Source organism: Camelus ferus, chromosome 3 (assembly GCF_009834535.1).
Source record: "Camelus ferus isolate YT-003-E chromosome 3, BCGSAC_Cfer_1.0, whole genome shotgun sequence".
Lineage (NCBI taxonomy): Eukaryota > Metazoa > Chordata > Mammalia > Artiodactyla > Camelidae > Camelus > Camelus ferus.
In genome coordinates, this window is record NC_045698.1 from 63,934,924 (window position 1) to 63,947,607 (window position 12,684).

The following is a 12,684-nucleotide window of genomic DNA, read 5'->3' on the forward strand; positions in this document are numbered from 1 at the left end:
TACAGTACTACCAGCAGCTCCTTAGGCCATGTCAGAAAGCATTAATATGAACTGTCTCTGTAAATATGCAGATATATATGATAAAGCATATTCAGTTCTGCTAAGGCACAGAGTGATGAAGGGTAAAGAGAAAAACCAGGAGTGCTGTTACCCTAGCTGAGGTTTCTCCTTGTAGAAACTCTAAGCAAAGTAAATGAAGGTTCACTCTTAATCCTAAATCATGCTTTAAATTGTTTACATTGAGACTTACTTTCAAGTTTTACTCTAAAACAAATCTCAACCTTTAAATAATTGTTGATGTATACGGCATATATGTGTATAGTTCATATGTATTTAACATAAATATATGTATATATTGTTTTTTAAAATAGAATTTCTGTAAAGAACATTTTTTACTTCATCAGTTGTCTATTACCAGTCCTGGTAATAATTTTTGTGATAATTTTCGAAGTTTACTTTTAATTGTTTTGAGAGAAGCCAACTGTTGTTACTCTGCCTGTGGCATTAATTGAACACTAATCCAGACAAAACAGAGAATTTGTAAAATTACCCTGATTTCTTTAGTTCCTGCTTTCCTCATCTGTAATGAGAAATTAGATTTTCTCTGAGATGATCTAGTTCTAAAGTTCTAACCTCATGTAAGCAAACAAAAAAAAACTGTATTCTAATTAGAAATGCTGTGAATTTTCCTTCTCTTGCTCAATAAATGCGCCACCTCAAATATGAAATGCTTTGTGAACTGCATTTTGATATAGAGTAATGTCCGTATCGAAATAAATTTGTAAACCGTGTAATTTTTCATTCTACTTTGTAGGTAATTAAGTTAACATATATATAGCACAGTTAAATGTGGATCGGGAATAGGATCCAGGTTCATTATACGTACCTACTATACTAAACTGATTGGTGTTAAGTGCTATAGTACCATGAGTTTATCAACTTTATTGTTGTCTTACATGTATTCTTCAATATCTGTCCACAGTTGAAAAATTGTTTTGAGATCTAATTAAGTTTCATTGTCCACAAGTGTCCTTGTTTCTGAAGCTCTTACCAAAAACAATACTTTTAATATGAAGCTAGTATTGTGCTAATATTTTAGAAGTATCTGTTCTTTTCTGAAGAATTTATATTCATTAGTGTCTTTTAGTGGCAACTAGTCTACAAATGCATACTTTCAGTGTTCAAATGGGAAAACAAATCTCACTTTTGTTTACAGCCACATTTTGAGAAGGTAACTTAAAACTAATTTCTATTGCACATAAGCAATTGAACATTGGTATTCACAATTAAGTCTTATATGTTTAATACTTTGTCTTTATTTTTAGCACTCATAGTTAAGAAAAATAAAAATGTCAACCCTGTGAATAATATCTTTAACATATGTTGTCTTCTTTATGTGTTTGCATATTAGATGGAAGATGGTGCCCCAAAGCATATCATACAGATGACAGGATTTAAGATGGAAGAAAAAGAAGCTCTAGGCAAATTGCTTTTAAAACTAGATTGCACTTTTATTAAGAGTGAGGTGAGTACACTAACGTAATCAAAATGTTCAAGAAATAGTTGAAAAATAACTAGTTAAAATACTGGCCTAAGAATGGTAAAATGCCCCCTTGATATTGTAAGAATAGGAAGAATGTATTAAAGAGGAAATCTTCCCTTAATAACACTTTTATGTGGATTTTTCCTTACAGAAATACAAAAACTGTACACATCTTATAGCTGAACGCCTGTGTAAGAGTGAGAAATTTTTAGCAGCTTGTGCAGCAGGTAACTTACCTACTACCTTCTCCTCACCCTTTAGAAAAAATCTTCATGGAGAAGAAAAAGTACCTTAATCTCTGGAAAGATAGTATGTTTATTATATCAGATATTGATATGTTTTTCTCCTTATTTTTTTTGAATTATTTGTTTGGCATAATACTTTTTGCATTACTTTTCTGTGGAAAATTTTGTAACACTTGAAAAATTGTGAAAGAGGCAGAAATATTTGCTTTGCCAAAGAGTTAATGTGATTTATGTAAGAAAAAATACTTTAACAAAAAGTTTTGACACAAAAATGCCTTTTAAAAAAATGCTTTTGTTGAAGCCGCAGCTACTCTCAGTCAAGTTTCTTTTCTTCTATCTGTTATTAGAAAGACTTACTGGTTTTGTTCTCCTGCTGCTGCTTCCCTTCCTAACCGTTCTCTGAAGCAAAGATCATTCTATTTTATTTTTCTAAGATTTTAATTTTCATAAACCTAAATTAGGGCTTAGTCTCCTTTCCCATTGTCACCATTGATGTTCCTTTTGGAGTTTTTTTTCTCTGCTGTGATTGATTTGGCATATCATTAGTCCACTTACTGCCAAAAAAAAAAAAGTATTTAACTCAGGTGAATTTACCATTTTTTGGAGTAACTTAACAGAAAAACATCTGGGTTCATTATTACCTCCACAAATGAAAACATACATTCTTTCTGCTGTTTAAAAAGATTATAGATACCCAGATAAAGAAACTACTTATTAAATATCCTGGAAAATTCTCTAACTCAATAAATTTGTTTCACAAAGTATGATTCTGTAAACATTATTGAAAAAGTTTTTAGCATTGGAAGACTATAAATCTCACCCAAAATAGTGAATAATAATAGTAGTCTTAAGTAATACCATATTTTTATTTTACTAAAACTTTGGTTTATATTTTACTCAGTAACATTTAGAATTATAATTATTTCTCATGGGAAAGATTACATACAATGTTCAGTGATGTAGGCCTTTCACTATCAAAAAATTTAGGAAAACATAGTTCAAAGATAACATTGGCAATGTATCTCAAAAGTCTCATGTTGAAAAAGGCCAAATTTTATATTTGGTCTTTATTGTTTACCATTTATCAGATTCAAAATTCTTTTGTGAATGACAGTTCATTTGCTTTCTAGGAAAGTGGGTACTAACTAAGGACTACATAATTCATAGTGCCAGAAGTGGCAGATGGCTTGATGAAACAACTTATGAATGGGGATATAAAATTGAAAAAGACTCTCATTATTCACCTCAAATGCAGTCAGCACCTAGAAGATGGCGTGAAGAACTAAAACGAACTGGTGCTCCAGGAGCCTTCCATAGATGGAAAGTTGTCCTCCTTGTTAGAGCTGATAAACGAAGTGATTCTCTTGTAAGGTGAGATCGCATAAAAGCTAAAACAAAGAATGTGAAAACAGTTTTGGTTTGCTTGCATAACTTTTTTGTGTTTCTTTGCAATTATTAATTTATTCCAAATGAGCTGTGATAATTTATTCTTTGATCTATTTAAGCCATTCTGCACATTTAACTGTGTGTCTAATGGAAAAAAACCTATTTTATATTACTGCTTTATTCACATGGTCTCTCTGTTACTTTCCATGTTATCTCTTAGCCAAATGAAGCAAAATTTAAAGAAATAATTGGAAGATTTTTGTTTTTATCTGTGAAGCACTTAAAGATTTTTGCAAGTGAAGTATTACATTGTACAAAGGCTTTTTTTCTAGGTTTATGTAATGCAGTCTTTATGGTTCATACTGCTTTCATCATAATATCTTTTTATCTTTTACACCATATTTTAAAAAGACTTCTTTGGGTACACAGTATTCTAAGACTGCCATGTCAGGTTTTTTTGTTGTTGTTGTTGTTTTGGTTGGGGATGAGAGTCCAAGGGCTTTTTGTTACCTTTACTGAAGTGTAATTTATAGACCATAAAATGCACAGATTTTGAATGTACATTTTGATATGAGTTTGGACAGACTTAATGTACCTGTGTTACCCACGGTACAATCAAGATCTGTAACATTTACATCATCCTAAAATATTCCCTGTGTTCTTGTACATTTAATTCTGCACCACCAAATCAGACAACTACTGATTTCTTTTTGTTACTGTACATTAGATTTGCCTTCTTTTAGAGGTTCATATCGATGGGATCATCACTATATATACTCCTTTGATCTAGTTTCATTTGCCTACCTCATTATTTTTGAAATTCATCCATGTTGTTATATATATCAGCAGTTCCTTTTTTTGTTGTTGCTGAGTGGCATTCCACTCTGTATATTTCACAATATATTTTAATAACCCACTGATGGACATATATGGTGTTTTTAGTTTGGATTGGTTTTTGCTAATATGAGTATAGTGGCTGTGAACATTTGAGTACAGGTCTTCACTTAGACATGTTTTCATTTCTTTTGACTAAATATCCAGGAACGAAATTGCTTGTTCAGATGGCAGTTGTGTGTTTAACATTATGAGAAAGATGCCCAACTGGTTCCCAAGTAGTTGTACCATTTTACATTCACACTAGCAATGTATGAGAGTTCCAATTGCTCTGCAATTACTTTGGCACCCTAGTGCCAAAGTACCCTAGTACAAAAATCAGTTGACCATATTTGTTTGATCTATTTCTGGACTTATTCTGTTTCATTGATATCTGTATCTACCTTATACCAACAACACACTGTTTTGGTTACTATAGTGTTATAGTGAGTCTTGAAGTCAGGTAGTGTGAGTTCTCCAACTTTATCTTTTTCAAAATTGTTCTGTGATTCTGGATCCTTTTTATTTCCATATGCATTTTAGAATCAGGTTGTCAGTTTCTATTTTTTTAAAAAAGCTGGAATTTTTATTGAAATTATATTGAATCGATAGGTCAAATTGGAGAGAATTGAGATATTAACAATATTGAGTCGTCCTATCAGTAGACTGTTTCTCTCCAGGTCGTCTTTAATTTCTGTCACTAATGTATTATAGTTTTTGTTGTATAAATCTTGCACAAACTTTGTTAACTTTAATCCTAGCTAATTCATGTTTTGGGTGCTATTATACATCAGTTTTTCTGAAAGTTTTTATCTCTGTTGAGATAACTGACTTTTCTCCTTTATTCTGTTAATAGGCTAAATTATTTTGATCAATTCTTTAATGTTAAACCAAACTTGTATTCTTGAAAGAAACTCTACTTCATCATAATGTATTATCCATTTTTAATAATTGCCAATTCTATTTGCAGGTGTTTTGTTGAGAATTTTATTTCCAAAAGACATGGTCATATACTAAATAATTTACCAAAAAAAAAAAGCTATTAGAACTAATTAATGACTTTAGCAAAATCACAGGATGCTAAGTGACTTTATGAAAATTATGGTTTTGTATGCTAGTGACGAACAGTTGGAAATTAAAATTTAAAAAGCAACCTGACCTTTGGTTTTTAGTGATTTGATTATATGTGCAGATACGTGTGTGTGCATTGTGTGTTTTATTTATTTATTGTGTATTATTTATACTTATGTTACTTGCTTGAGATTCTCTTAGCTCTTTGGAGATGTAAGTTTGTCTTTTACTAATTATGGGAAATTCTTGGCCATTATCTCTTAAATATTTCTCTATTGTGTACTTATGGAATCTGCTGAATTCCCCATATCTTTGTGCAAGTTGTCCACCTACTTTATTATATCACTTAACATGTCATTCATAGTTATTTTAAAGTGACTTTGATAATTTCAGCATACAGATCATCTCTCTGTGCTATTTATTCCTTTATCTCTTGACAATGGCTTGTTTTTTTCTCATTTTTTTTGGTGGTTTTTTTTTTTTATTTATTTATTGCATGCATGGACATGCCATTTAGGAGAGCAGTAGAGGCTGAGGTAAATAATATTTATATAAAATGGGCCTGCCTGTAAGGCAGTTAGTTTGGGTGGTTGAGTTAATCTTGTCATTTGTTGAACTGGCTTTGGGTTTTGTTAATGCTGTTGTCATCTTCAATGAAGCATTTCATTTTATTACAGCAATGGTCTACAGTTTCTTGTGCTTAGTGTGGGGTGCTGGAGGGTTCTAACCAGCGTTCTTGCTTCACTCTTAGCTTTCAGTATTCCTTGTACTACTTGGTCACAGAATGACTTTTCATATTCTTCCCCTCTTGCTTCTTACCTATTTCTAGACTGAAGGGGTAAAGATGGGTATGTTTTCAGTCCTGCTAGATAGGCTTCAGTAGCATTCTTCATATTTTTGGTCTCTGGAGTTGTAATTTATTATTTCTGTCTTCGATTTCCCATGGTTGTGGGTAGGGTCCTCGGAAAGAGAGAATTTCCAGCTTCTCCTCCAGCATTAGGCCTCAGCTTTGTCCTAGTGCAACAACCTAGGCCTGAGAGTGGCCTGCCCCTTCTCTAGAGGCAAATAGCTTTTGCTTCTGCCCCTTTTCCAATCTTTTTTGGGCTGCACAGCAGGGGATTTTCCTATCTCTTTCCCAAAGGCAGATACGTTTTACTTCCAACCTTCCAACAGAAGGAGTGCATCTTTTCCTGGTTCTGAAGGTAGAAAACTATCTTACCTTACCCAAATGACTCAAGGCTTTTGCTTCATATGAGAGAAGGATCCAGGAGAGTTGGGCCTGGTTTTACATTGATCTCTTGTTGGCAGCGAGTCCCCACTGGCCCACCTTTTTTACCAATGGGTGCCACCTGCTGTTACCTGCCCCTAATCCTTTTCATATATAGTTAATAGAGGCCAATGGCATAAGAGCTTGCAAGTGAAGGTGGGCTTTTTAATACCAGGGACTCCCAGTTATACTACTGTCATGCTACCTGCTCTTGACCTTAAATTGGTTAAAATTTTACCTGATTCTTACCTGCTTTTATGGTGGCCACTTCTCTCCTGTGCTCTGGCAAAGTGAAATAGTTTAGGTATCCAATCACTTCACAAAGGTGCTTAGCACTCTTCTGGAAATTAAATGTTTTAGTTGGCTTGTTATGTCAGTTCATGAAAAGTTATAATTTTGTGGATTAATTGGCTTTTTCTTAACTGACTTTTTCTTATGTCATGTGGTAGCAGTGTTCTCCTGTGGTTTTCCCAATCCTAAGCAGAAACGAACTGTCATGAAACTTTTGGGATGGTGGTGTGTGTGTGTGTGTATGTGTTTTCTGAGTCTAAATGTAAAATGTATTTTTTAATGAAGATCCAAGTTAAACTTTTTCAAAACCTAATTTTTTAGAGGAAGGTTGGCAACTTTTTTGTTCCATTTTTAGTGGTCCAGAATGATTTCCATGGAGATGTGTTGTCTTCTAAGGTAAATACTTCCTTAGACTTCTTTCATTGTTTTAACTTATTAAGGTGACTTTTCCTTAGGAAATAAGGAAAGATGCTCAAAAACTTCTCCCATATCAAGAAATGGGTAAGTAGAGAGAATGGAATCATTTCTTAAGCATCCGTTCTGAGCATCTTATAATTTAAGAAATCACTATTATAGTTATTCTTCATGGCATTCAAATAGCCCAAAGGAGTTAACTCTTCAGAAACTTATGCTTCTAGTCTTAGGAAGTAATTGATTTGGATAATTAGACTGAATATACTTTTTTTAATGTACTTAAAAAAATACTTTATATACTGTTTACATTTTTAGAGTTTTGGAGGCTGGAAAAGCAAATGTTATTTTACCCAAAAATTCACCAAGTGGAATAACTCATGTGATTGCCAGTAATGCGAGGATCAAGGCTGAACAAGAAAAAGATAACTTTAAGGCTCCATTTTATCCAATTCAGTATCTAGGGGATTTTCTTTTAGAGGTAAGTAAAATAAATAGTAAACATTTAAAAATGTTTATTTTATAAAGTATTGGTATGGTCAAATATATATTAAAATTAAATTGCATTCTGAGTTTTGAAAATATTATTGGAAGTAATTAAAATGATATTTTGAAGTCAACTGCTGAATATTTGAGAATATTTCTAATGAATCTGAAAGGAGCTTGCTTGTTAAATTTAACACTTGTCTTATTTTGAGTCTCTACATTTGTTTTCAGTGCTTTAGTGATGTTTATTACAAAATAATTTTAAGCATTTTAAATCAGTATAAATAAAATAGCAGTGGGCTGTAGTATCATATGAGAATTCTTGGGTTATGTTCCCATTGGAGAAGAGGGAACTATTTCTAAGAATTTAGAAATATTTTCCTGTTTTATTTCCTCTACCTCCCTCTTCCCACTTGGTTAAATATCACTCCATAAGTTGTATGAATGGAAATAACCCTAGAAGAATTCCTCTGAAGGTAAGTAAAGAATTTTTAAGAAGGGTCACTCAAGGTGGGAGAGAATTTGTAGTATGTCTAAAAGCAGAACCTTGATCTTCTAGCAAAAACCGGCTCCTTCTTCAGTGTCTCCTATCTCAATAGATACTACACAACCTCTTCTCTAATAATTTATGTTAGAGACCTGGGAATTACCCTTGAAACCTTCCGTTCCTTTCTTGCCCACATCTTGTCAGTTATCAAGTTCTGTTGATTTTATCTCAGATGCCTCTTCAGTCAAACTGCTTCTCTCCTATACTGACATCATGTTGACTTCATCCTCTTCTGTGCTCCTAACATTGACTCCTTACTCTCCCTGTTGTTGTACTTTTTCACTCTTGCTAATTTCCTAGTAACTCTTACCTTTTTCTCTAGTTCATTCAACTTCAGTCAAAAGAAACAGCTAAAATGCTCTTTCTTAAAGTTCTGATCTTACTTAAAACTCTCAGTTGGCTTTTCATTGCCCTTAGGGTGAAGTCCTAAACCTCTAACATGGCTTTAATTTCCTGCAGGATTCCTGTCACTCCTACCTATTGCAACTGTAACCTGCTCTACTTCTTTCTAGGCTCACAATACTATAACACAACTGCCTTCTCCCAGTTTTTTAAGCAGGCTTAGCTACTTCCTACCTCAGTGTCTTCTCAAAAACTATCTTCTCTGTCTAAAAATGTCCTCTTCACTACTCTTCACTCCCTGTGCCTGCCTGCCTTCTGCTCATCATTCAGTTTCCAGTTATTTTGTTGCCTCTTCAAGGAAGCCTCCCTGATCCCCTTATTTAAAATAGTTAGGTTCACCAATGATGTGTCCGATAGCATTATTTTGCTTTATAGTACTCATCACAATTGTAATTAACTAACTGGCTGATTACTTGGTTAATGTATTTTTCCCCATATAAACCAAAAACACTGTCACCAAGGATGGTGTCTGTCTTTTCCATAGTTATCTGAATCATCTTGCATAAAGCCTGGCACATGGGTTCTTATTTGTATTTGTTAGATTAATAGAGAAATTATGAACAACCCTTGAAGTTATTCCAAGAGTAGATGTAATATATCATTCTATAATTACCTTTCCCTACTGAGTAACAGCAATGTGGATTGGAAATTTGACCTTAGTTCAGAGGATGGATCTGCTTGGACTATGGATAATCTCATTGTCCTTGACAGTGATTGGTCTAGGAATGGGCATGTGAACCAATTCTGATTCATGGGACATGAAGAGAGGTATGTAAGAGCAGCTGGGAAGTTTCTTTCTCATTCCGAAAAGAGAGCCACTGGCAGCCTGACATCTGTTAGATGTGAACATGGAAGGATAAAACCTGAATTACTACTGGCCACCATTCTTTGACCATGAGGAGAAGTAGCCTTAGAATAAAAACCAATTCTATAAACAACAAAGTGTAGAGACAGAATGTAGGCTTTTGTAGAGATACTAAAGTTTCTGGATTAATCAATTCTGAAACCTATCTTAGCACTGGACCACATTGCCAGTTGTGAGCTACTAATTTCCATGTTGTTTACATTAGTTTGAATTGGTAGTCTATTACTTGCAGCCAGAAGCATCATATCTGATCTACTATCTCAACAGTTTAAAGGTAGTATTAACTATCAACAGAATGAAGACCCTTCTTAACTAAATTAGAAAAAAAAATCTGAATTTTTCTTTTTCTATGGAAAGAAATGAATAAAGTGTAATATGTAGTATGTTTTATCCATAACCTTATTTTGCAGTAGTCTGACAGTGGTCACATTCAGCTGCTGAAATACTGGAGGACAGCAAAAGTATAAAGCAAAAATGATAGACAATCCCTAACTTGTAATTGTTCTTAGAATACATTGTTTTCTTAGTTCTGCGTTAGGCAGCTGAGCGTTCACAACCATTCATTCCAAATAAGGGAGGCATTTTGTGAACCCCTCTGAGAAGATAGAAGAAAAGCAAGACACCAAAATGAAGTTAACTACCACTGGGGCATCGAACATAATATATTCCTCATTAGATGCATTCTAAAGTGTCCTCGAAGAAGAGTTGCCATATAAAATGACTGAGTTAAAAGTAACAATTAAGCAATTGTTTAAAAGAATAAGTTTTGTGTAACCTACTTAACTTTTGGGAAAGCCACTTAGTAACAGAATTAGGAATTATTTAGTTCAGATTTACAGTTATTTATTGAAGACTTTACTGAGCACTACGCAATGTGCTGTGGAAAATGAGTAAGACCAACTGCCAGACTTAAAAGTGCTTACTATTGGGAAAAACAGAAGATGGAAAGTATTAATTATAGTTCAGTGTGTATTGTGCATTTCTAAAATTATGTGCAAGGTATAGAAATCCAGACGAACAAATGACTAATGTGTCTGAATTGTTTGGACCGAGAAAGGTATCACGAGAAAGGATACTTAGTCCTGTTTTAGAAAGAAATTAAAATGAACCACAGAAAATTCTTACGGAAGTATAGTAGGAATAACCAAAAAAAAACCTTTTTGTGCCAGATAACTAATTGTTGACCTAGATTTATAACTTGTTAGCTCTTTGACCATAGGAAAGTCATTTATTCTGTGACTGAATTTCTTCCTTTTTATGTAGAACCTAATACTTACCTTACTTTGGTTGTTGTGAGAATTATTGCTACTATTAATCTAGGCCGATATTACTATGTGCCAGGCAGGCACTATGCTAATCATTTTATACACTTAACTCTTATTTTAAACATCATGATCCTGTGTGGTATGTAATATAGCCCCACTCTACAGTTAGTGAAATGAGATATAATTGGGTTAAATAATTTTCCCATGATCTTACAACTATCATATGTCAGACCAAATATTTAAGACCAAGCACTCAGTGAATTTTAAGGCTTCTCTCCTCAAGTCTCCCCTTGCTTTTCTCATTGTGGGTATTAAGTTTCCTTGAAACTAGAAAGAAAGAAACTCACCTGGTTTCTTTCTGGATAGTTAAAAATACTTCATGCTGTAAAGATTATCATGTCCTACTAGTAGTCAATCTTGGATTATGAGGTACCATTTAAAAATCAGTATCAATACTAGTTAAGAGCCACATAAAGCACTCAAAAGATGCTTGTTCTATTTGCTTGACTTCTCTGGCTCTCCACCAGTCTCGTGAATTCATTCAAGTTTTATGGCAAATGTAATGATTGAATCAAGGAGTAAGACCTGGAGACTAAAGCATATTCATACCTATTCTAAGACAGAAAGCAAAGTCAAACATGTGAATCAAAAGCCAGGGCAAACTGTCATTGCCACACTGTGTTGCCCTATCCTGGATAATAGAGTAGTTTACTAAATAAGTAGGCTTTTGGTCATCTGTTTGGAACATAGCATTATACTATACAAAAGAGATTAAACATGGCTCTCTTTTCCTAGATCATCTAGGAGACAAACACCTAACACTGCCATATTTAGTGCCTACATAGTTGGCACTAAAATATTTATAAAATGAGGAATAAGAAATGAATACAGATAAGTAATGCGTATATTTTTTGTAAGAGTAGCCAGTTGGAGAAAGTATTAATGGCTTGGGAACAATTATGGCTTGTTGATCATTTGTTTAGCTCTATAGAACATAGATTATTTTTAAAGTTTTATAAATGTCATAATTTATCAGGTTATGATTTTTAATTAGCTTCTATAGGATACTTGAATCATACATTCTAATTTACAGATCAACATATAGCATCTGAAATGGATGCTTAAGTAAGTATATTCAGGATTAGAAAATAGCATGATCTTGCCTAGTTGCTAATGATAATGTTATGTTCTTTTGCATATATATCCTTTAAGTGGAATCTATATGGGATTAAATCATCCTATATTTTAGACATTTCCTAATGATCTAAGCCTGAGGATTTATCCTCTTTCTCATCCATGTGAAATTGAAACCCAGAAACTCAGTTTATCCCCCTTCAAGTTGTCCCTAACAGAAGTTGTTTGTACATTCAGAGTAATTCTTTCTTTGATGCCAGTAATAGGAAAGAAGAAAAGTCTTCATTTTTCTTAGTTTTCAGTTTCACTTTTCTGACTAAGTGAAGAAATTTAATCAACTACTGTCAGGAATTGTTCTCTGGTTGCAGGATATGAGCCTCACATCTATATAGGAATCCCAGTACAAGTGAAAGGGAACTAAAGATCACACCATAGGCCTCAGCACATTTTGGCTATACCATAATCGTTCCCTAGGAGAACAGTGATTCTCCAGTCTCTTTATGTAAAGATAGTGACTGTCTCAATACCCTTTCATAGCTACATTTTAGGGAGCTATCTTGACCTCATCTTTACTCCCAATTCTTTACTTACTAAACTTCTAGAATTATAAGTACATATCCAATTATTCTTAAAATTATTATTGACAGGTGCTTTATGAATTCAGTTTGGATTTCTTGGCAACAGAAATAAATGTTTGAGATAGAGTTAGAGGAAGATAATTGCTTATTTATACTCAAGTAAAATAAGAGCTTTGAATTCAGCTATTAGCCTCTGTTCCTCTCTGTTTGATGGAGTTGCAAATGAGAAGTCTTATTAGTAAAAAGCTGGAAAATACTCTGAGAAATGATGTATAATCAGAAATTTTTTTATCTAGATTGTAACTATAATTTGGTTAAGG

General features: G+C 33.5%; 1 protein-coding gene across 1 annotated transcript in view; it reads left to right on the forward strand.

The window, feature by feature from the left end:
• SLF1 (SMC5-SMC6 complex localization factor 1) overlaps positions 1–12,684 on the forward strand; it is a 54,575-nt gene that overhangs the window by 6,762 nt on the left and 35,129 nt on the right. The window contains 4 exon segments of the mRNA XM_006190039.3: positions 1,412–1,525; positions 1,695–1,770; positions 2,919–3,159; positions 7,406–7,568. Coding sequence (XP_006190101.2) covers positions 1,412–1,525; positions 1,695–1,770; positions 2,919–3,159; positions 7,406–7,568 — 594 coding nt within the window.